Below are 25,621 nucleotides of genomic sequence, written 5' to 3' on the forward strand. Positions count from 1 at the left end.
GGAGGATAAATCATAGATGTTTTTTAGTTGAATTGTAGGATCCATACTAGTGACTAAAAGTCAGGATATCTGGGGCTCTACATTCTGACCATTCTTGTGTTTAATATGTCTATTGTGAGTCCACCAACTTCATAAAAATACAATACTAAATAACTGGAGTACCCTTTTAATATGGGCCTACAGTTTTTGTGAATTTGGTCTTTAAAATTTGCATGTGTGACACCAATTTAGGATCACATACGCTACAAGTAACTGGTGGAACGTAAGTTACTACACTTATTTGAAATATTTTACTTGAGTTTTCACATTTTATATTTCTTACAAAAAACAGGTGCATATTCAATACAATATTACAATACAATACAATATATACAATACAATATATGGGGGTGGCTGTGGCTCAGGAGGTAGAGCGGTCGTCCTTCAATTGGAAGATTGGTGGTTCAATTCCCAGCTCCTCCAGTCCACATGTCAATGTGGACTGGAGGGGTTAAGTGTCTTGGGCAAGACACTTAACCCCTAATTGCTCCCGTTGCTGTGCCAACGGTGTATGAATGTGTATGAATGGTTAGACTCCTCTGATCACCCTGCGTGGTAGCCCCTGCCATCAGTGTATGAATGTGTGTGAAAGGGAATGATGTCATGTCATGTAAAGCGCTTTGAGTGGTTGCACAGACTAGAAAGGCGCTATATAAGTACAGTCCATTTACCATTTACCATTTCACAATGCATATTGTTAGATAAAATCACTTGATAGAGCAGTTGAAATTAGCATTAACATTAAATGGTGCTCGCACACTAATGCATGAGTAATCATAATTTAACAATGTTATACTGAGAGTGGTCCTTTTGCAGCTTTATGAGAACTTTTACATTTTGTCATGAGTGTGGGGGCACCTTAGAGGGTACGTTTGCAGTATCATTTTTACCACCCCGCCACCCCCCGATGACCGCAGAACACAGACCCTTTTCAATCTGTAACAACACAATACCAGTGAAGGAAATACAATATTTACATTTATTTACAGCAGACTATTTATAAATATAAACAGAAACAGTGGCAGTATGTCTAGAAACAGAATAAAAGATGTGGCTTTCTTGTTGTCATGAAGCATACCTACATGTCCTTTTTGCAGTCAGAAACATTATTTTAAATGTTGCATCATTACAGAGAGAAGGTGTTTATGCAGGTGACTCCTCACATACTGTAACTGGCACTCTCCTGAGTTGACATCAGTGATTGCTTCCCGGCTTCTTGCTGTGGGATGCTATACAACTCTTCTTCCTCTCCAAATGGGAGTATAGGGTCTGTTTGAATTACAGACGGTGTCCCGCAAGTCCCATTTCCTATGTGGAAAGTGATGTTGACGCTGACCTGGGGATTGGGGGTTACTGGGCTAATGATCTGTGGGCTTGTAGGCTGAGAGGAGGACTGTGTGGATATGCTGGGCTGGGGTGTTATGGGCTCTATGTTGGACAGTAAGGTCATGGGCTCTGACAGAGCAGAGTGAGGATTGTGAAGGGCTAGGGTGGATTGCAAAGGGCTGATGGACTCATGGCTGCTGTAGCCATCTGTTCTGGTTAAAGTTTCAGTATTACTGCTACACTGACTGTGGTCATTGCTGACTTCCCCTTTCTCCAGCAGACACTGTTGTTCTGGTGAGGTAATTGTGAATGAAGTCATCTGAGTTTTTCCAGCATAAAGATGATTGATCTGCAGTTAAAAGAAGTAAAAAGTTAAGTTCTCAGTATTTTATATGTCAACAACAACTGTACACTCAGTCACAAGTTGGAGAAGAGAAGGACTCACTCCATCACCACTTTCACAGTTTCCATTTGCATCTACTTTAGGATGAAGTCTTGCAGTGTCTAGCAAAAAAGGTGAATGAACATGCAGAAATGTTGACTAAGACAACAACAACAACAATATAATTCTCTGATGTAGATACTATGGCATTTATCATTATGTTTACTAATGATAATCAATATACAGTTACCTTTCCTCCGGGTTAGTTTACGAAGGGTCACCAGGATAATGATGAAAATCAAAATCAAAAATAGTCCACTGACACTGACGATGACTGGAACTAACAGATAAAGACAACTACTGTTGAAACAGTAATTCAATTTCACAAATTTTACATTATGACTGCTTAGTAACACCAAATCAGTTACCATACCCAGTTTATTGTCAGTTTCTCTGCTTGGGGGCGGGCTTGTTGTTGGATAGGTCAATATTGCCTCTAAAGTAGAGGACATGATAAATGCAGAGTCTGTCCATCCATGGGAAGGTGTGGAGTTTGAGGTTGTTGAGACTATCGTGCTCGTTGCTGGACTTGCAGTTGTGTGCAGATTCATAGATTTGCAGACTGTGTCTGAAAAACTGTCGCCGTTTCGAACAACAGCCACTCCATTACAGCTGGAGAGAAACACAAAAAGAGGTCAAATATCTGCATGCCTAACAGGCAAATACAGGTGTGTTTGCACTTGACTCACTTTGTATGAGGCCGACAGCTGTCCATGTAGGATATTGTATCTGAGAACGTCCCATCAGTGCACTGTGTACACCTCACATTTGAAGACGGTGTCCCTGAGAACCACACAGAAACATACACTTACTTACATTTCACTATTTAATTTTAAATTCATGATACATACTGTATACTATAACACATTATATTTTGCATTAGCCTAATACATAAGTTTGATAGTGTATGCGATTTGTACTGGTATTAGAATCAATTGTACATGTTCAACATTAATATTCCAGATATGACGCTGTAAATTTGGTAGCATATTTATTACAGAAATGTAGAAACAATGGCAAATTGATAGTAAATACAAAACTCCTTACATGAATTGCCTTTGCAACATTTATATTACTAATACACTCACTGAGCACTTTATTAGGAACACCTGCACAATCTAATCTAATCACCTACTGCTGCCATAAATTCTACTCTTATAAGTTTATACATTGTGTTGTACATATGTTTGCTGACATTGTGAGAAAGATGATCACTCTACTTTATGTTTATTATTGAGTTTGTAGTAGGCGGACTGAACTCGTGTACTGGCCTGTATTACATTTAAAAGTAAATCTAATATTTTGTCCACCTCATTAACATCCATGAGGGAATTCATTTATTGACACGTGTTGTTGTTCACAATAAATATTGGGACCCTTTCAAAAACGAGATTGAGGATATTTACATTGTTTCTTTCACAAAAGCCCTTCTAGGGACAGGTGTTACAAATTAGCATTGGCTATGAACACTGTGATATTTGCATCGGACAGTTGCAGTTGCGGACAGTTTAATGAAACCATAATAAATAAATAAACTAACAATTATTTTCATTATTGATTAATCTGCAGATAATTTTCTCGTCTTGTCTATAAAATGGCAAAAAATTGTGAAAAATGTCAGTTGTACTTTTTGTAGTCAAAAAATGTTTTCTTATCATTTATGTATGATCCATAAGTTTGAAATCCTTGCATTAGAGAAGTTGCAACCAACAAAAGTAACTAGTATTATTGTTATTATAGTGGAAAAAGATACATTTCTACTAATCATTGATACAGTGATTGTATGTCTCAATGAGTGTGGTGAAATGTGGGGAAATGGTGAAGAATAGCAGGTGCTGCACCTGGCGTGGAGACTCCAAAACCAGCTTTACATTCTGTGTACTTCACACAGTCGGTGCAGAATGGGTCTTCATATCCCATTAAGCAATACCTCCCAGTCTTGCATATACAGCGAGAGTTTCTGGTTAAGGAGCAGTTATTGGCATACTGCAGACCTTTGACTGGTTATAAATAGAAAAGGATAGTTTAATCACAGAGACAGTGTAAAAACAGAACAATAAATGAAATCTGCATTTTATAACCGAGATTTACAGTACAGCTACTGACTTGATTTGCATTGGGTACATCTGAAGCATTTTGGACTATAGTTCCAGCCCTCACTGTACTGGCCCGATGGACATGGTTCACACTCAGTGTCAGTAGTTCCGTTGCACTCATTTTTCAGTCGCTGTCCTGTTATAAAAGATACATGATAAATCCACGTTAGTCACTTTTTATGCATTTCACTATGGCACATAGTCATTAACTCAGACAGTGACACTTAAAATGACGCAATATTTGTGCACAGTGACAGCTCTGATGAAGAGTTTTTGAGACTCGAGTGAGTATACAGCTTCACACTGTGTCAAATATGTAAGGTTCTTTTAAAAGGTTTAATTTAAACTGCGACTTATACACCGGTTTTTACTGTAACTAGCCTATATCTTCATGCCTAAAACAGCATTGTTCATCAAAGTCCAAAATAATTTGGTGATGTATAATTGTTTGTCACCAGGGATTGTTATAACACAAATCTTTATAGGAAGATTGGGAAGAGATTGAGATGACAGATCTGATTAAAAAGCTTTTAAAAAGAAAACATATGGAGTGCCCTGGTGGTCGAGTGATTAGAGTGCATGCCACATACGCACAGTGTCCATGGTTTGAATCTGACCAGGTCATTCCCCTATCTCTCTCCATATTTCTTGTCAGCCTCCCTGCCAGTTACTGTATAAGTAAAGCCCAGAATAAATCTTTAAAAAAGGAAACTCATGGGACAATGTCTACACTAATGTGGACAACATGTCTGCATTTTTGCTCTTTGTGAGCTGCAACTTTCAAGCATGTTTCACTACTGGTCGCCCCAAGATCACTGACATCGTAGCAGGTGCTTTTGAAAAGTAAAACATTTTCGTCTGCAAGTGGGATGAAAAAAGATGACTGTTCTGACCCTGTCAGTCAAATAATCTTTTCAGTCATTTATTCAGTAATATTGTCAAACATTTTCCCACTTATTAAATGTCTTCTCTTGATATTTTAGAATTAAATATCTTTGGCTTTGTCTAACAAAACAAGTTGTGTTTCCAATATGTAGCAATGAAAACACCAATTTTGAGTTTAAAAATAAAATCCAGTACTGATATGGGCAGATTGTCAATTTTTCTTATGTAAACATGTATACTTTTATAAACTAAAAACACAAGAGCAAAAGTGTAAATAATCTGCTCTAATGCAGCCTCAACCCCTCCCCTTATGCAGGAGATGTAGAAGAACCTACAATGGCCACGAAACTTGTAAAAAAAAAAAAAAAAAAGTCCCTCTCCACAGCCACTGTTTGGTTTGTCCATTCTGGGCTACTGTAGAAACATGGCATAGCGACAATCCCTGTGTAGATATAAATGACCGGTATTATTGGCCCATAGAGTGATATTAATATAACCACATTTTAGGGATCATTGCAAAAAAAAAAATTGTGTTTATGTATATATTTCGTTTAAGATTATTGGCCAGTATATTGATATCAGAATTTTTTTACACACTAATATTGGTATCAGTTGCCCAAAATCCATTATTAATATACTTAAACATACATACATACATACATACATACATACATACTTCCCCTACATCCTACACACTGGTCCTTGATCCTACAGCTGATCAAATCGGCTAGTGCCAACTTCTGTCTGAAATGTAGGACCTTTTACAAAAATAACTGAGGATTTTAAGTGGTAATTCAGCCATCATTATCACTGTTATTTATATAGGAGAATTGGGTGTGAGAACAAAACGTCTAACGAGCGTAGTGACAGTAATTTGTAAACTATGCTGAGTGGGGCATTTTACAGTTAAAAAATAAACTGTACTCTCTGATGGAAAAACATGTAATGGTGACACTGTTTCTAATTACCTCTAGTTATTTTGGTATTACAGTACTGCAAATTATCTTACAATGACAAGTGCAGCAATATTGATATAGTACATATCTGCTCAGGTGATAAAATGGCCAATTTATCAGTCTATGTGTACTCTTAAATAAAACAATTTCTAAAGTGAATAGTGGGCACAATAAGCTCAGAGTCGCATCATGTTTCTTGTCTCATGAGACATGAAACAGAAGCTGATGAATGTCTTTAGCTAGTGTGGGTGCTGTTATCTTCTTTCACACATCCACGCCCAAGCGTTCACCAACGTGTTACATGTGCCATTAAATATTTTTCTTATTGTATACTGAGACAGCTTTGTCTTTCAGCACATAATGTACCTGAGTGTTGGTGTGAGTGGGAGTTATTTAAGCAACTTTGAAAATGTCTTGCATTTACACGGTAGACCTTACCAGGGGGGCACTTCTTGCAGCACAGGCCGTGCTTGGCGACTTTGTAGACTTCTTCGCTACGGCAGTTTTCATCTGAGTCTACTTGATAGGGCACAGACCATACCTTATGGGAAAGAAAGTACAGAATACTGAAGCGCAACTCATTTTTTTCTGTCCAGATGAAGAGTTAACAACACTCTCATAACCCACTGACACAAATGAGCCTCATTAAAACAGCAGTTTCAAGGTAAATTGAGTCATTTTGAAATTAGTTATGTGGAAAATATTTGCCTACTTTTGTATCAATCAGACACATTCCTTTGAAATGTACTTGCTCTGAGGCAAACCATAAACCTACAACTCCATCAAACAATCAGTGAATATAGTCATTTAAGATCAACTATTTAGTCAAAAGAAACAGACAAGTTGACCAATTACTGAGAAAGTGTTTTTGCCTAGTTGAATAGGGGCTTGAAATAGTACTATACTACCCACACTTGAGCCCACTTCTTCCTTTCTGGTAATGTTGCTGGCCTGAGCTGCAGACACGGTCATACAGGCACCCATTGTTCTGAATTTGAGGAGACATATCACCTTCAACAATCTTTGGTATTTGGGCACTGCACACATGTATCCATGCAGTATTTCATGTACAACTTTTTTCTTACTCTCTTACAAACCAAAATGTTACACAATAGTGATGTGCTGGAGGAAGTCATGACAAAGTGTGCTTCTTACACCTGTCCTGTGCTTAAGACGTAAAACCACCTCACCGCAATGCCCTCCAATGACAAGCAAAAGTTAAAATATGCTGACAGCAGCAGCTTATTTCTCGTATTACAGGAAACGGAGGCGACAACCCAGAAGCTCGTCTTAGGAACACAGTCTTCTGTGTGACCACTGACAGCACGGGATGTGACGATAAAGATAAACCTCTGTGAAAGCTTCATGTTATTAATTACTGGCAGTAAGTCAAAGAGAGCATTGCCTTTTCCCTTTTTCTTCAGGCTGTATGCCCAAACAAACTCATCATCTTAAAGAGAAATTCACATGATACTGAAAGACAGTCAAACAAGTCAATGAATCATTTCATGTCAGGGTTGCTTAGGGAAATAGTCACTCTGAAACTGTAATGGATGCAAAGTAAGATAAGATAAGACTTTATTGTGCCAGTGGGAAATTTGCCTTGGACTTCACAGTGTCTGCAGTATAAAACTGAAACCTAATATTCATACAGGTTCATCGCACCACAACTGTGTTAAATCTCTTTCTACTGTAACATATCATTTTCACACTAAGGACACTAAGGATTAAACTGATATTGATGTAGGAAATAAAACTTTTAAGAAATTAAGAAATGTATATATATATATATATGTTTCCTTTGTTGGCCACATGCCAAGTTACAAAGTTCACTGGTCTTATGATACATGTTTAAAGGGGAGACAAAAAATGTCAGCATTCCAACACAAACATCATTTAATTTTGAAAGTGGTTATGGTGTAGTAAGTAGTGTAGTGTAAGTATGTAATGTTTAACCTCACACTCACTGGTATTAATCAAACTAAATGAAACTTACTTATTTACTTATTTACATTGTATCTGGGCAGTGCTTTGGTCAGCCGATTAATCCTGAACATCACTGATACCCAACCTGTCCAGTTACCCCGAGCGACACCATATACATTTATGACAGACTCACAGTCAAGACACAAAGCTTACCTTGATAGTGTGCGCATTCAGCAGAACCAGCAGAATAAGTATGTCCTTCATTGCTTCTTTAAAGCAAATTATAGACTGCAGAGGATAAAGCTGCCAACATGCGCAATGTACTGTTCATTTTACAAAGGCGGGCCAGTAGTCTGTGCAGAGAGTCGCAATTTCCTTGAACTGGGTTGAGTGTTTAGGGGAGGAGGAAGGAAACCATGCAGGCTCGCTCCCGTACTGATTTGATGATAAAACCAGTATGAGGTTAGACAGACTTTAGATGAGGTTAAAACTGCTGTTGCACTTCCACATGTTAGATAGCTGTTACTTTGTATACAACATGAAAATATAGTGCTATACTATAGGCTACTGTTGCTGCTTAGGGGAAAGGTAGTGCCTGAGAAAAGTGGTAAACCCCCTTGGAAATTTTCATGTTTTACAATATTGAATCAAAGGGGATTTATGTGGCTTTTTGACACTGGTACTAACAAAGGACACATTAATAACAAAGCGAAAACTGTTTCTTATGAAGAATTACAAATATAAAATATAAAATAGTTGTATAGTGACTAATCACCTTTAATAGGAATTGCCAGTCACCTCTGGTGCAGCTAATTGGTTTTTGGAAGTCACATGATTAATTAAATAGAGCAAGGGGTTTGAACCTGGAAACCTGGTCCTAGTGCTGAAACTTAGAAATGTAAAGATTCATTCATAAATTAACTTAAAAGCTTGGAGGCCATATAGAACAATGAAGCCATGTGAAATGAGTTAATTCTCCGTGCTGCTCTATGTTTATTTGATTTGGAGGGAAATATGCAGCACAGACTTTATGACAGCAAATGAAACCACTGTCAAAATAGGAAGTGGACCCATTTAGATGTCTCTTCTTGTTTATGCTGATGTAGTCCCACAGTGCTTACTGTAATGGTAACTGTTATCGGTTTGAATCATTAAGATAAGTTCATTCATTCGGCGTGTCGTTAAGAAGCATCTATCTGTGTGGTGGAGTAGCAGGATATTGTGCTAATCAGTTACACAACTACAGTCTTTTTGTTTCACATTTACATTCAGGATTACAGTGACTATGATCTCAACCAGGTGCTCAAGTGCATCTCTCTCTGATGGCTACATTTTATCACTGAAGCTTACATCTTCATCCCTGGCCTTACACATTGACCTCCCGGTTGGCACAGGAAAAAAATCAAACACACATACGAACATGTCTTCTTATAATTCAGTGGTAGTACTGTAGCCTACAGATGCTGTGCCCAGTTTAATGCCCATATGCTTCATTTTGTTTCTTCCTGTGAGAGAGACTGACATTTCTGAATAAAGTTTCCCCTCCCACATCCTTAACATTTCTGTAGAGCTGAAGTGCAGCAGTGGCAGCCCTGCCTGCAGTTCCTTGTGGTCTTGTCACTGCATGTCTTTACTGTGTCATTCTGATGTGATTATGATCACCTTATAAAGTATTAACTGTGAATTACTTAAACTATGTACAGACTTACTGCAAATATATTTTACTGTCCTTTGCTGCTGACTAATTTACAAGGTACAGCTTAGGCCTGTGTCACGTTTTTAAATGAGACTGAATTACCTATGAACATATATGGCCTGCTTTTGACTTTTCATATCAAACTGATCATATCAGCATTACCATGCAATAACAATGTAGATCAGAAAACAGTCAGAGCACATATGGCAACGCAGTGATGGTTATCAGTATTTGGCAAGTTTCAAACCCTGCCTTGATTTCTACATTGTGTGAAATAGAAACCAATAGCAACATTACAGTCAGCCACTGATATCTGCTGAGTCTTCACTGTTGACTTAGATCTGTGGGAGCTTTAAGCTAACGTGCATCACTGCATCACAGTGGCATTCTAATGAAAGTGAGAAGATTATAAAAACAAAGGGGAAAAAAAGAGTATTTGAAGATAAGAAAGACCACAACAGTCTGTGATAAAAATCAAATGTAGTATGACAAAGTCTCACTGAATTCAAAGAATTTGTCGTTGTGCCAGTTTTAAGATGACTATCAACAGGCTGCCTGCCAGAGAACAGTTCACCAGTGATGCCTTGCTTTAAAAACTTGTATTACTTAAGTATTGTTGCTTAAACTCACTACAGGACAACCAAAACTAAAACAAAACAATAGGTACTACTATTGTACTTTAAGCAAACAACAAACAATTTATTTCAACAAAAAAAATAAATCTTTTGAGTTCATTCCACCCTGATACACTGTGTTGATTCTGTTTATTAAAATGTTAGTGTGCAAACAATACCAACAGGAAAACATTCTAGTGTCAAGTGGGCTCACTATAATGTTTGACAATAAGTATGGGTGGTTGTGGTTTCCTGTGAATTGCCACCTCTGTACAGTACACTTATCTTGGCCTTTGTTTCTGCAGTGCTCTCAGTATCTCAGTAAGGAAGTATGACAGGACGTTAAAAACGGAAGTATTTATGGACTTGGGAGCCAAAGCAAATAACTGGGAAGGGAAACATGAACTGTTGCCTGAGCAACTGCTGGTTCAAAACTGACTTCCTAAATGTGGTGAAATTTACAAAACAAAGACATATTCAACCTTTGCTGTCAAAGGGTCGACATGTGGTAATGTCCTCAATTTCCACTGTGGTGTAATGTGATCTTTTGCCTCACAAGACTGTCACATGTCGGCTGTAATTAATTTAAATGGGAACAAAAAGAAGACGACTACAATGTAAATTATATTTGCTGCTCTATCTTGTAAATCGCTCCATGTTACTGGACATACATGATGTTTATTCTTTAAATCAATTTATTGAATTCAGAAGAAATGATCTCATATTTCAAATGAATCTATTCAAGATAAGGCATATCTGAAAAGGCCATTGTTTCATATTGAAAAGTCTAACTTAGGAAAACATATTTAGACATTATAGAAAAAGCATTATTCAGATAGAACTTGTACAAAAAAGAAATACAAAAGAATTAAAACATAAACATAAAAATGGGGAATTATTTTGGGCGCTGCAGGACACAGCGTTTTTTTTTTTTTTGCAAAAATCATAAAAATAGATTTTGATGGTTTGTCAGCACGCAGGGTAAGATGTGCTTCCTAGTTTTCTTCGGGTTGAGGAGTGCTGAAAGTTGTGACGAGCCAAGCGAGACACATCTGAGATCTGGTCAGAGCTGTGCTGGTTTCGTGACACTCTGGACAAAGAGAGATCCTGAAAAACAGTTTGAGAAACCTGGTTAACCCAAAGTGAGGAACTTGGCAGGACACCAGGATGTCTTGCACAGGAAAATGGATAGAGGAGAACAGAGTTACAGTACAAGTGAAAACACTGTGTCACACCACTCAATTCTGTGGTGTAGAATATTTAAACTCTTCACTAAATCCTTACCCTTACTACCCCCAGCTAAGGTCATTCTTTACTCATCTATGCCTCTTTTGGCTACTGAACTAAAAACAAGACACTATGCTGATTAAAGATAACTAAAGTCATGTAGTCTGTACCAAGGCCACTTGCTATCCAGAGGAGACCAGTCTGACCATCTGCACATAGCACAGTATATCTCCGCCTGACCTTGGTAACCATGGGCGACAGCCAGCCTTATCAAGACAGTTGCTTACCCCAGCCAACTTCAGCGGACAGAGATCAATCATCCTGAGAGATCTACTACTCCCAAGAGAGATAATGACCAGACAATGACCCGGGGAACACAAATATTTCCTCCATGTAACTGTTCCACATATTTACTCTCGACTCGACCCTTAATATTTTTTCTTGTTTTTACAGGACCTTATCACATTTGAGTCAACTGCTATTTTTTGTTTGAGATACAGTACAAAATCTTACCTCCAGGTCCTTGTTGTGCGGCCCTGTGGAGCTCTGCATATTCAGACTGCTCCGCAGATCAAGGCTACTGGGTGGTGACAGCGTGCTCTGACCTGTGTTCGACCAGCCTGAGAGACAGTGCTGGACAAGAGCAGAGAGCCTAGATTAAAGCACCCTGTGGTACATTTATAAATGTCACTATGTTAATTTATACACAGAGATATTAACAAATCACACATGGGTTTTCTCATTTGAATACTCACTCACCGATGGTAACCCCAAACTATCAGAAGGATCAAAGCTGCATCGCCGGTGAGCTTTGTACTTGTAAGGTGGCAAGAGGGTGGAACGAGGGATGCTAACCCTGAGAAATGACAGAAGAGGAAAATAAATGAGACAGTATACATGTTGCTGGTGGAATGGAGTATTATGACATAAGTTTGTGGTTACCCTTTAAAAAACCAAGAAATTTAATGAAAGACTTTTAAAGCTGTGAACACGCAGGGATTCTCAAATCCTCATGACATGAAGCAATAAATAGACAAACACCTGATTTTGTCAGTGACCATATCAGGTGGTTGCCTACTGATACGTCCAGCAGACACAAAGCAACATTAGCATTCATTTGGAGTCATGTTTTTGTCCACCTAATAAATGTTTTGACTTCCACCAAGTCTGGCTCTGTAGCTGTGATTGGTTCCATGTTAACTTTGTCTGTGTGCTATTTATTTGTGTGCTGAGCAGGTAATGTCAAATGGGTTTTTAGAGCATTTTGTGCTAAAAGCCACTGCCTGCTGTGGCTGAAAATAGAGGTGATGAGAGTGGTTAGAGTGAACCAAACAGGAAACATGTAAAACTGAAACAAACTGAATGGCACTAAAACCACCTGTAAACATGGTGGGTTTGTCAATATTAGTCAATGTTTTCACATCACGTATAGTCATTTTATATATTATTAATATAAAAAAAGATTACATAACCCCCACATTGGCTTGAACACACCACCAGAGTGCCCCAACCTAAATCATACAGTAGGTGGCCAGAAATTGCAGTTTAAATTCACATCATCATTACCTGATGAGAGCTGGGTCAGCAGTAGTATGAGGTTGGGAGGTTTTATGCTTTTTACACACAGGACAGCACTCTTCAGAGTGAAGCGGAACGGGGAACAGTCTGCTGTTAATCCTGTAAGAGAACGTACCTGCACAAAAAGGTGAGCGAGCGGTGACTAGAGTTATTTGAGCTGTCGTGAAAAGAAAAGACAGTGTAGCTTATTCAAATGAATGACTCCTCTTACACTTATGAGTGTCCTTGTTGGCCTCCGGGCCGTCCTTGTCTGTTAACAATGGCAGGTCTGAATGGTTCTCCTCAGAAAATCTATAATGAGAGTCAATTAATAGTCTTTTAATGAAGCAGTCATCAGTCACAGGTACACCTGACACACACAGTCAGTTTCAGGCGTCATCAAATGAGAGGCACTCACTCCGCTTGTTGGGTGTGGACGCACTCGTCTTTATTGAGTGATCGAAATGCACAAAGGTCACTGAAGAACTCATCAGAGTGCTCTATCAAAGAGTCTTCCACATCCAGGACTCCTTAAAGGGAGTAAACATCTCCTGTTAGCGAATTAGATGATTGCGTGTATAAGACAGAAATTGGCAGACAGAGGGACCAATAAGGCGTACCTGCTATCCAATCATATCCAAGTAAAGGCTGCAAATGATGTCTTTCTAAAGCAGGTATCTCTTCACATTCATCAGACTGAAATGTTACTCGACTCCGTGCCTCCCTCTAGAGAAACAAACAAGTGGTGCGCAGAATTAGCGATCAGCAGTTTGGGATGAACGATTCCTTGAAGCCAACCAGTTTGGACGATTAAGTTATGAGATAATGAGGGATTGGGGAGCATGGTCTGAGTAGGGCTGATGTTTTACTCAACATCAAACAATTTAATTCACACAAACTGGAAACAAACTTGAGACGATCATCCTGTGTTTCTTTGGCTTACCTGTTCTTTGCCATGATGTACTAAGCAGGACTTAGTGCTAAATGGCCTTGTTTCTTGTAGCCCATCATGGACTCGGGTGTATCTGTCGCAGTCTCTCCGTGATGAAATCTCTGCTGTACGTTCAGCAGTTCCTCCTCTGTGCTTGAAGGTCAAATGTGGTGTTGAAATAGTTTCCTGGGTATCTGTTTCTCTCTCACATGCATCTAATGGAGATAAAGAGGAAGTGAATCCTGTAGCAGTAATTCTGTGATTATTTTATCTGTCACATTAACACCACGGGATGTGTAGCAAAAAAACTACAAAAACTGAGTGTGCAGTATAAAAACACTAATAATGGACCAGTTATGATTTTATCATTATAAATGATAAGAAAGTTGCAGATATCTTAAAATCTTAATTTAAAGTCCACTTAGTAGCTTTAACTGCACATTATCTTATCATGTGACTCAATTTCCATACATAAGTCAGACAATAATAACTGAGCTATCTCAATGTGCTGAGGAAGACCATGAGAAGCAGTTAAAGATCAACTGATTAACAGATACTGAATCTACCTGAGAAAAACTTCTCCAGCTCCAACTTCTCAAATGTGAATATTTCTCTTTTTTTGTCTGGTCTTGTAAATCATTATGTGATAGTAAATATCATATCTTGAGTGTTGGTCAGACAAAGCAACTTGTTGGCATTTTCACAATTTGGAGCCATTTTATAGATTACCAAAAAGTCATCAATCACCAATTAAAACAATCATTTGTTGCAGCACTAATATTGTAACATTGTAATTGTTATTTAATTGCATTTGGCTGTTGTTTAGTACGTTAATGTAATCTAAGATGTTAAACTGGTTATGAAACCTTAAAAAACGTTGTGAAAAATGTATCCAAGCGGGGGTTTTATTATTGTTGTTTTTTTCTTAATATAATGTGGTGTCTGTGTTAGCTTAAACCTGACAAAATGATTTTACAAACTATGTTAGCATAGAGATAAGAAAAAGTATATTAAAGATCCCCTCCAGACATGTATTAAATACTCTGCTAGGAGCAATAATGTATGTGTTCATTTATATCTATGAATATGCATTTAAAAGTGTAACTGCTGGACACAAGATATCTCATCCTTCAATGTAAAGTCCAGTCTCACTGTTTGTGCACTGGAGGCTTTAAGTTTACAAACTATTAGTGGTGTCACAGGTTAATCTCTGAGGACCAGCCTTTAAAATCTGATTTTCAATAAGCAGAGATAAAGTTTCCATTTTCAGCAGATGAGTCCGCACATACATCAGTGAAGCTCAAACAAACTACTGGGACATAATGAAACACTGGTCTTATGTACAGGCGTGTCTTGTGCCTTTGCCCTCGATGTGAACATTTTCATTTTACCTTCAAACCTCCCAGTGGATGTAGTGAGGGCGGCCCTAGCTGGCACTCGGTCCCCGCCGGTCAGGGTCCACACCTCTTCGGCCTCTCTCTCCCTCTTGCGGCTCGGACTGCAGCAGCCGCCCAGACGCTGCAGCTTCTCTCTCTGCTGCTTCAACTGGATCAATAAATCTTTGTTACGCTCTCGTAAAACGTCCAATCGGTCTATCGATGACATTTTTATAAATTAATGCAGCCTAAAAGGCGCGTTTATGTGTGGAAAAGTGTGAAAAACAGATTAAACGCCGCCGCTTAGTGATTTAAATGTCACCCCACCTCAGCAGCCCCATAACAACGCATTGACAACAAAGCCGTGATTGGCTACAATCCTCTGACCATCATGCTTTGCAACCGGTGGAGGATTTTCTTAAAGAGACAGACACCACACATCTGAGTTTAGTTACAGTTCAGGGTGTTGAACAACAGAGGGCGCCATATACTTACTGTGATTATAGATGATAGAGTTGGTACAATGGTGGTGGAAGAAGTCAAATCCTTAAGTAAACGTTAGCCATAGTGTGTGGTCTTCTATATATTTTTTTATTGTTCTCAAATCTTCATTAAAATACAAAAAAATAATTGAATTGATTTACAAGGCACTACTGTCTAACCAAGAGTAGTGAAAGAAATGTTCAGATCCTTTACCAAACTTCCCAAGCTTTATGCATTTTGAATTTATCCTAGATATTTGGAATACCTGATAACAAAAATTAAGCATTGTCTTTGAACAGGAAAGTCCTCAGATGGAGTCAATGGGTTTATTTTATTCTATAACGCAATTAATTCACCAGTGTATAAAACTATTTATTTCCTTACATTGACACCTTCGCTTTGCACCAATGATAATAAAGTCCCAAGTTTCAAAACAAGTTTCAACCATAAAATTGGATAAGGTTTTGTACCCGGTCCACTTTTGTCTGGGGATTGGCTGTTGATTGACTCGGCCAAATTGCCTGCCATCAGGTTTGTACACGGATTGAGGTATTGTGCTTTTGCTACCACTTGTATGAATGAGAACAACAGGTCAAAGTTAAGCAGAATGAAATATAAGGTCTAGCAAACTCAAAATGTAATGTCCCCATATGAGGACGCAGGGTCGCGGGAAGTTAAGTAAAAGCAAAGCCTTAAAAAGAAATCTATTCTACTGCTCTGAGTAAAAATGCTTCATCACCCGTCCTGCATTCAAAATCTATCTCAAATAAAGTACATAAGTAAAGTAAGTAACTTAAGCTGTCAAATAGATGTAGTGAAGTAGAAAGCACAATATTTCCCTCTAAAATATAGAGGAAAAAAGTGGGTGAAATAGCACCAAAATACAATACCTCAAAATTGTACTTAAGTGCAGTACTTCAGTGTATGTATTTTAGGACATTATTTAATCTTTTTCATAAATAAATCTATCTGTAACTATTTTTATACATTTATGTCTTCAGTAAGTAAAACGTGTTTTGGGCCTGATTACCACAAACAGGGAAGAAGGCCTATTGACCATTGGCTTTGGTCTTTTCATGGAATTTCTTGACAATATTAAAAATGTACCTTTACTTGCAGTAAACAAAACATGCGTTCACATTTTTAAACTTTGTAAAAGTTGCCAACACAATAGGCTATTATCAGCAGTACATAGCCTGAAAGTATCAAAAACAACCATTAGACAGAATTAATTTCATACTGTTATATTACTATAATATACTATGATATATTATGATATTATATCAGAATATAGTAGCTATCTGTCAAATAAATGTATGGGGTAAAAAGTAGGCAAGAATATTTTCTTCTGAAATGTAGTAAAGTAGAGGCATCAAATGGAAATTCTCATGTTCTCATAGGTACCTCAAGACTGAGTATCATTGGTATCATTTCCACCACTGGTTCATGAGGATAACCACAGTTAATAATGTAAAAAAGGAAATATGTCTGTGTACAAGATTTTGTGTATTTATCAATCTGTTATGTTAAATTCATGAGCCCTTTCAAAAAGAAAAGTTTACGTAACTGTCTCAAAGAATTGGAACAGGAAAGATACTAAAACTAAAAAAAATGAAGCTAAATGTTTAAATACAGTATACAAGGCAATAAAACTCACTAAATACACTAAAGTCTGTTGCAGACATAACAAGCCTTCAAAGGCTAGTTGAGTTTAAACAGTACCACTGCAGTTCCTTAAAGAACAGGGACAAATACTCCCATGTAAACCATGTAAGGTAGAAAGGAACTTTTGGTGAGTCAGATCAAATAGGAAACAAGGACAGCTGCAAGAGGTACCACAACAAAATGATAAAACCAGGGTTCCATAGAGCAGGATTACTTTTTGTTTAAATTCATCATATGTCTCCAGCAGAAGTGTCTTTTGTGGTGGATTTTGGCATTGTGAATCTGTTTGATCTGTGTTCGACGCCCTGGGCTGCTTATGAATGGTGTGCACATGCAATTAGTTTGAATACTTGAATTAGTCTGATCACTTGACCATGGATCGGCCTTTATGGAACCACTTTAGCAGGCTTCATGGAACGGACCGCAGGAGTAATGTAAGCATGAGGTAGTATGTAGTGGACAATTTCTACATCAACTACCTTTACTCCATATACACATAATTTAAACACGCAGTATGTAATTTATTCCACTGAGGATCCCTCAATCAAAACAAGTGAAGTAATGTGGAGTCATGAGAGTTGATTTCTTTGCTGATGAAAATCGATCTGATGTGTCTCAGGCAAAAGATGAAAATAAGAGTAGCGAAATAATGTACTAAGACGAGGTAATGCATTAATGATGATTACATCATTTCATTCTAATAAAACAGCTGCAAGTAATGTTAGCTAACGTAACATTAATTTATCATTTACACATATGTTATCATATGTATTAGCTTGGTGGCTGGCATGAGCTAGTAAACTAGCTTATTATCAATATCAATATAGATCTCTTTAGATAGATAGATAGATAGATAGATAGATAGATAGATAGATCTTTATTGATCCCCTAGGCGAAATTTAGGGTCCAAGCAGCTTAATACACGTAGGGATATCACACATAACATACACATAGAACATAAACAGGAATGTAAAAAGTAAAATCTGTATGAATACAAGTAAAATAAGAATAAATATATTAAGAACAGTAAAAAAATAAAAACCAAGGTCCACATTAATGTGCTGAGGCTGTGTGATAATAATGCAAACAATAGGGCAAGACAGTGCAAGTATTAGTCATTAAATGTTAAAACAATAAAAAAATATATATGTGCAATATAGCATTATATGCATTATTGTGCAATATAGTGCAATATCAGGGTTTAAGTGCAATATAGTGCAATATCAGAGTTTTATTAGGCCTCTACTGGACTAGTGTGTCGCAAAATGGCATGCAATTAATGAAAACATTTACTTGTGTAACTTAACTATTTCATTTTACTTACTGTGTTTTGAAACCTCGAGTTTGGCATTTTGACTATCACCATCTTGTTTTTTTGGAGCCGGAAGGGGTGATAAGTGACCATATTTGCATGAGAGCATAGAGCTGGGGTGTAGCTCTCCAGTTTCCAACTATGGCGCTTCACGCACCACTATGGTAGTGACTTGTCAGTCACAATTTAGCCACGCCCAAGCACATACCCTGCTTTATAATCTAATTGACTCTAAATGGGACCATAATTTACTAAATGAATGTCATGACGTATTAAAGAAGACTTGAAATTAGTGATTGAGACCATAAACTCATTATGAAAGTGTTTACTGAGGTAATTGATCAAGATGAAGTAGGTCATGTTCTCATAGTCTTCTATACAAATTGACTTCTTTTTGGAGCCAGTTGATTGCCCTCTGATGGCCATTAGAGAGAATGCAGGTTTAAGGTCCGTGTTGCCTTCACTTTTCAGACCCAGAGCTATGTGCTTGCTTCCATTCCATATTCTAACATATTAGAAATTGATCATTGCCGTCCCTGGTTTTCAGGAGCTGTACAGTTTGTCATTGTTTGTTTGTTGTCCATAGGCTACTCAGTCAACAATATGATTTGATAAGTAAAATTACATTTTTATTTTCTTAAATTACAGTAATATCGACTAGCCACAATTTTCTTACTAAATAATGCACAGTGGCAACATAAAAAAAATATTATATGTTCTCTTTGTCAAGTACACTGCCTAAGCTCATCTACGAACTTTATATTGGCCACAACCAAACATGATGTGTGCAGCATTGCTTGAATGACCCACCCCCTGATGGGCTGGCAGATTTCAGTCAGCGATCAGCATGCCCACTGCTGCAGAAGCATCATTAAACGATGTGCCTCTATAGTGCAGGTGCACAACATGCAGGGAAATGCCATCTGACATTGAAAGCAAAAGTTGTGACATGATGGAGGCCACCTGCATAAGCAGGTTGCCCCACATGTCTTTGTACATTTTAGATGAGCATGTACTTCACTTATCACAGCGGCTAAGACATGACATTTATGTCCTCCATGACACACAGGAGCCTTGCGATAAAAACTGGGAATACTGCTATGCCACTTACAGAAGTTTTGTGATGTGGCTGTGGAAGCCATGTTGTCTTCCCCAGCTGATGTGTGTGCAGAATAAAAGATAAATACCCTGACCCAAATGGCCAGTACACTGATTACATAGCAGCAGTGTTATAATTAGTGTGTTTGCTGCAGCCACCACACTGTTCTGTCATAATTCATTTTGCGATCAATTTAGGTTAGAATTGTGAGAGGCACATGGGAACAAGCCTGTTAAGTCATAGAATTGCATCATGGAGAGATAGACTAAACTATCCAGCTGTGCACCCTAAGGAGACAAATGCAGCTTTACCTGCACATGGTAGAAAACTAGTAAAATTCAGTTCAGAGTCTGACCTCCTCCTCTGAGGAGGGCACATACAGGTAATTTGAGAGGAAGTTTAACTGAGCAAACTTGAAATGTCAGACAAAAAGTTCACTTATCCCCCATCTGCACAGACCTTTAAATGACAACAGATCCTACACAGTGGCATTAAATTTTGATTTTCACTTTCGTCACTGCAATCCTTTGGATTTTATCTATGTATCATCGGATAGTATCATGTACCATAGCTGTAATTCTGTGTTTTTTGGTCCCATCAAAGGCACATACCTAAACAAAAATGTGGCTTTTGGCACAATAGTCACATCAGTCATTACCGGTTTAAAACATCTGTGTAGGAGAGATTTCTCTAAGTTTACACACCTAAACACACTACAGTAAATTATCACTTGTGTGAACTGGCTTCATTGGGTGACGGAGCTGTGAATGAGATAAAACACTTTTGCAGCAACAAAAACACCAAAGTACTCTGTTTTACCAACGACATGGTGTCTGATATCTCAGAGAAAATTCTGAAAATCACTGCTGAGCATACGACAGTGAAATCTCTCGTCACACACACAGGACCACTTGATGTTGTCAAGCAACAATCAGAGGTGTTGAAACCTGATTTTAATGATCTGCTGAACAAAGTTCGATGTCTGAATACTGAGGTGTTTATCAGTGGACCTCTGCCGACGGCGAGGAGACAAGAGATGCAGTAGGCTGGTGATGCTCAACAGATGGCTCAAAGATACGTGTGCCGCTCAATCAGTGAATTTTATTGACAATTTCAACATTTTTTGGGAACACAGACACTCTTTAAGGCAGATGGATTTTGCCTTAACAAGTCAGGAGTACAGCCACCAGCAGCCCCTGCCAAGGACAAGAGGCGAGACAATTGTTTCACTCACCTGTGTCCTGTTTAGTTATTACTCCATGTGTATATAGGTTTTGGTTTTCAGTTCAGTCTTGTCTGAGTATCTGTGTTTTGTACTATTTGCACTGTGTTCTTTTGCCTACGTTCATTAAAATGTATTATCCAGACTCCGTCAGCCTGCAGTCTGCATTTGGGTCCACCTTCTCCGCAAACTATGACAAGATGTTTGTTTTATGTAAAACACACTGCGTTGCCATTGTGTATGAAATGCGCTATATAAATAAAGCTGCTTTGCCTTACTTGCCTTCATTAGGCAGCACCACACTACTTTTGGTGCGCATGTTCTTTTCATTTTTTAAACATTTTTATAAACCGTCTGTCAGAACAGTTAGTCTGTATGCATGCTTGTCAAAATAGTGAGCGATGTTGTAAGGTGGAAACAGAAGCAAATAAACCAATCAGCAAAAATAAGGAGCGCGGAGAGTAGAGAGCAGAGTTCCCCCTTTGTCCTCTCTCACTCCCCTTCCAGAGCTAGGTGTTCTCTTATAGTGCTGGAAACACCGGGCCCAGGTGCTCCCAGCAACTAACGACAACCCAATGCCTCCTGCTGGGAATCTGAAATACAAAATAAAAGACAACCAGCCCAACAGCCACAAGAGGCATGGCCGTCACACCTCGTGAGACAGCTAGAGTCACAAGGTCACAATATCATGTGAGAATCCATCTAGTCAGATTTCAAGTTTTGCACTTGTGTCCGAACCACTGGTGCTTTAGGCCAATCAGCATTGCGAATCCAGCTGCCTTGTGGTGATAGACAGTGACAAGCAGATATTTCATCCAATCACCTGACAAGTATTTTTCCAGTTTCCAAGGATGACTGCTCAGATGGTTCTGTGTAACAAACCATCTGGCATATCAGGTTAGTGTGTGTAATGCGTATCACAAATCTACACATTCTGTACATGTTATCTGTTTCTATAAGTTGACTGTATTTGATTTGAGATCCAGGTAAAAGTCATAACGTCTGGCTATTTTCTTTAGTAAATACATGGTAACTGATATTTGGTGGATTAACATGTTGATTTTCTTCTCACTGTTTCAGTCTTGAAGGACAACCTGTGTTTGTAAAAGTGGAGATGGTGGTGTGTATTCATTCTCCACACACCAGCCGTGAGGCTTGATGACATTGGTTTGTTCAGATCAAACCTGTCCATCCGTGGTGGCAGTAATGACAATGTTGCAGGTGGTGGAGGGTCACAGCCATAATGATATGCTTGATCCCCGTGGAGCGAATGGTGTGGAACTGCGTGGGTGAGCTGCTGCTCAGTATTCCAGTCACGGCTCGTTTGCACTGAGAGCCGTCCAGGCCAGTCCAGTATGATTAGTTGACCACAGTAGTGTGGAGTTGCACCCCATTATCATTAAACGGTGCCAGTCATGAAGTCATATACTCCTCCCTGTCTCTCTAATTACACCCCCACTGTTGGGCTTCAAGCAATTACTGCCTGCTGCCAGAACGCTTCATCGTTCATTAGGCACAGATAACGGACACATCAACAAAAAAAAACATAACAAAAAGTGGAATTACTCAAATTTCTGCAAAACAACAAAAATATGATTTTTCTTTATGTTCTTGTTTTGAGGAAACCAAAGGTGTGTCTTGAAAAAAGCTGTTAAAATTTTTGGAAAATTTGTCCTATAACCCAGAAAACCAAAATGTGTTAAGGAGGGAGGTGTGTCATGCTCTCTGCAATTTTTGGCTCTGTTCCATTCAATGTCCTGCCTTGTGTAAAGACAGTCTTATATTGTACATTCTGGTGGCTAATTTGGGGGGGGGGGGGGGGGGGTGGGCTTGTTGTGTAGCCCTACAACTGAGTGTTTAGAACAATGTGCCAGTTTAACAATGTACAGCTACCAAAAGCTATTAAAGGAATAATCAGTCAAATGTCAGGCACTGAGATGACAAATAGGTAATATGCAATTCGAACAAAACATACAGTAATCTTAAGCATACACTCACAAATAATGGAAGGGCAGGGATTTACACATTATGTTGCCTCCTTCTGTCTTCTGCAGACATTTTATGACAGGTGACCTTTATGTGGAGCACCATCTATGTAATACATAAAGTCTCACAAAACTTGATTTCAAAGTTTGAAGTATCTCCGTACTACGTTAATTATGTGTGGCTTTAAAAGTACCAATCATAGTTAAAGTTACAAACATTCATTTTCACTCAAAAACTTGACTAATCTGCTTCATCAGGACTGCTGTGTTGGCAAGGCTAGATCTGATCTGATTGATAGTGGTCTGGCAACATGAGTAAACAACTCTATTATCATGAGATTGATAAAAATGTTGGTACATGACATCACCTTTTTTCAATGGAGGTCTACTGTCTTTAAACCAGACCTGAGTGCATAAGAACATCCATCAGTCCTTGCTATGTTATATTAAAAAATACAAATTCTCAGTTGTCTCAGGTTCTTGGTGATTGTTGTCAATATATATCCCAGTTAGAGATGTTTTTAAAGTGTTTGGATTAATTCATTCTTTTTTAATGAGGTGTTAAATGTAATGATATAGTGATAAAAAATTTCAATCAGCCTGTAAATTGGTACATTTTTAAGTCGTCTGCAGACTGTTGAGGTAACAGAAGTGGCCACATTTACACACTTGTAAAATGTTTTAAAGAGTGCAATTCATTTATGTCTACATAAAAGTGTTGTTGCATTAAAAGTTGTTTGCGCTAAATGCACCCAAATATAAAGAAAATTAGCTTCCTTAATATGTTTTACCCAATACTGAATTTAACAGAAAAAAACAATCCAAATTGCTGCTAATAGTTCATTAGCTCCTGAATAGCAGACTATGTAAGTATATACAGTATATAATTTCCTCAGACAATCAAAGTGATGCTCATTTATCTCAGCCTCCGTTACCCAGTGGAGAAGAAAGGAGAGAAACACATTAAGAATTATCCGACAAAGCAGTGGAATCGTGTTTAGGCTGAGATATTGGTTTTCAAGTCAACCCACTGCTAGAAACGATCAGTCAAGGGCCCTCTCAGTAAATATTGCTTTAAAGGAAAACATGCTGAGTTTCATTATGTGTATGCTATAAAAAAAAAAGTTATCAAAAGTTTGAAAAGTATGCCTGTTAAAACACAATCTATACACTTGAGTTGAGCAATTGTCCAGGGAAGCCCGAGATTGTGGTTACACAAACTGCACTGTGAGAGGGCTTTGAAAAGAAAACTGGCTATTACCACATAGTCCACTGCTTGCAGCTATCCCTGCTTTTTTTAAATGATCTGGAAATTCTCTCTTGACTCCCTTGTTGCTGAATGCTCATCGTCACAGTGGGAATATGAGAAGGCAAAGGAAAATAACCCTGAGCCAAGATATACATTGTGTGAGGCTGTGTGTGGCTGAGTGTGAGCATGTTGTCCCCATATCCAAACAAGCTTTTTAAAATCTTCTTGGAACAAGGCATCTCCAAATAAATACTTGTTAGGTAAGATTGTGACAAAGCACAACGAGATGAGGTAATGTCAGAGAGTGACAGACCAGCTAAGGAATCTGACGGAGACAGGGAGGGATGGGGGAATCTGACAGAAGGGGGTGACCAACAGGAATGGTCAGGGAAGTGTTTTTCGCTGATAAAGAAAGGGAAAAGATCGATTGTCCCCAATGCTCCTGTGATAGTGGTGGATGCCATTAAGATAAGGAGGATTAGACCTGTCACAGTGTTGTCCTAGCTGCTACAATCTGAGGGACAGGTGGGGAGTAAAAGACTTTGCCTTTCAGTGACCACCACAGATGTGTGAGGCGCCCCAATGAGACTGATTCAAGCAGGTTGAGTTGATGAGTCAATATGATATTAAGATTAACGGCAATCCAAGCAGCAACAAGCAGCACAAAGCTTCTCTTTTGTTGAGAAACACAGAACCCAAACTCTGAACTAAAATATTTATTATTGATTGTGTAAAGATGCTCAGCATTAAGATGTCCCACCCAAGATAAGAGTGATAGACCTTGAAAAATAGCTCTCCAACAATCACCTTTACCCCTTTCGCTATCATGTTCATTATTTTGTGTACAGTTTTATGTTTGAGGAAACGCCTTAAGGAAAAAACTTTGTTCTTGTTAGTGTTCAATAATGCAAATAACAAACATGTTAGGAAGACACTAAAAGACACTCAACAAGTTCTGTATAGCAGGCTCTGCATAAGTAGATTACTCTTTCTTTTTAATGGCCTGTTTTTATTTTTTCAAAGAGTTCATCTCCAAAGCAATTATGCTCTGCCACACTCAGGTTTTGCCTGAGTAAGAGTGAGGAGTGAAGATGCCAGTAAAAATGTGCCCAGCAATCACACTGTGGTCACCCTTGTTTCAACACATTACACCTGACGATCTAATGGAGGCTGATTTATGAGAGGAGGACAGACACCATGAGGCTTGCTTCAGATTTGGTTGATCCGAGTTAGTCAGCAATGGGACCTCATTTTGGGGCTTTTATGTCACTGCTGTGCTTAATGGCCTCTGTGCTTCTCTGAGGCCTATTAAAAACATCGAGTAAATCAGCAGAGAAGAAACATACCTGTTAATCACAGCCTTTATTTCAAGCTGAGGTCAGGTAATTAATCTACTGAAAGCCCCCGAGATGACAGAGTGTGGAAGGACAACTAACGCTGTCATGTCAGGACAGACGGACTGCTTCCACAGCGACCATTGTCAAACTAGAATCAATGGCATTAATTAATCCTGAATCCACTGCTTTTGGCCAATC

At 38.5% G+C, this 25,621-nt stretch overlaps 2 protein-coding genes across 3 annotated transcripts; both read right to left on the reverse strand.

Moving 5' to 3' along the window:
• Positions 1-951: 951 nt before the first annotated feature.
• Positions 952-7,998, reverse strand: tnfrsf1b (tumor necrosis factor receptor superfamily, member 1B). Its single transcript, XM_053316433.1, has 9 exons — positions 7,884-7,998; positions 6,183-6,285; positions 3,914-4,039; positions 3,649-3,807; positions 2,497-2,590; positions 2,181-2,419; positions 1,998-2,087; positions 1,811-1,869; positions 952-1,714 (listed from the first exon to the last, which is right to left on the reverse strand). The coding sequence occupies exons 1-9, from the start codon at positions 7,932-7,934 to the stop codon at positions 1,199-1,201; spliced, it is 1,437 nt and encodes a 478-aa protein (XP_053172408.1). The 5' UTR covers positions 7,935-7,998; the 3' UTR covers positions 952-1,198.
• Positions 7,999-10,436: 2,438 nt separating this feature from the next.
• Positions 10,437-15,405, reverse strand: miip (migration and invasion inhibitory protein). 2 transcript variants are annotated; one of them, XM_053316448.1, is made up of 9 exons: positions 15,087-15,405; positions 13,708-13,910; positions 13,385-13,490; positions 13,183-13,294; positions 12,997-13,076; positions 12,774-12,900; positions 11,967-12,063; positions 11,721-11,840; positions 10,437-11,087 (listed from the first exon to the last, which is right to left on the reverse strand). In XM_053316448.1, the coding sequence occupies exons 1-9, from the start codon at positions 15,298-15,300 to the stop codon at positions 10,950-10,952; spliced, it is 1,197 nt and encodes a 398-aa protein (XP_053172423.1). In that variant the 5' UTR covers positions 15,301-15,405; the 3' UTR covers positions 10,437-10,949. The 2 variants fall into 2 exon arrangements, with proteins under 2 accessions (XP_053172423.1, XP_053172424.1); XM_053316449.1 differs by having other exon boundaries at positions 10,949-11,087; positions 11,721-11,859; positions 11,963-12,063.
• Positions 15,406-25,621: the final 10,216 nt, after the last annotated feature.

The sequence above is a fragment of the Scomber japonicus genome, chromosome 3 (genome assembly GCF_027409825.1).
Source record: "Scomber japonicus isolate fScoJap1 chromosome 3, fScoJap1.pri, whole genome shotgun sequence".
In the NCBI taxonomy this organism is placed as follows: domain Eukaryota; kingdom Metazoa; phylum Chordata; class Actinopteri; order Scombriformes; family Scombridae; genus Scomber; species Scomber japonicus.

Bases quoted from the DNA above. Each gene is read 5' to 3' on its own strand.
- tnfrsf1b (XM_053316433.1), bottom strand. From the start codon at position 7,934: ATGAAGGACATACTTATTCTGCTGGTTCTGCTGAATGCGCACACTATC. The intron at 4,040-6,182 runs GTAAGGTCTACC...CTTTTATAACAG, and splicing joins CTGCAAGAAGTGCCCCCCTG to GACAGCGACTGAAAAATGAG. The intron at 3,808-3,913 runs GTCAGTAGCTGT...ATTTATAACCAG, and splicing joins ATGTACCCAATGCAAATCAA to TCAAAGGTCTGCAGTATGCC.
- miip (XM_053316448.1), bottom strand. From the start codon at position 15,300: ATGTCATCGATAGACCGATTGGACGTTTTACGAGAGCGTAACAAAGAT. The intron at 13,491-13,707 runs GTAAGCCAAAGA...TTGTTTCTCTAG, and splicing joins TACATCATGGCAAAGAACAG to AGGGAGGCACGGAGTCGAGT. The intron at 13,295-13,384 runs GTACGCCTTATT...ACTCCCTTTAAG, and splicing joins TGGATATGATTGGATAGCAG to GAGTCCTGGATGTGGAAGAC.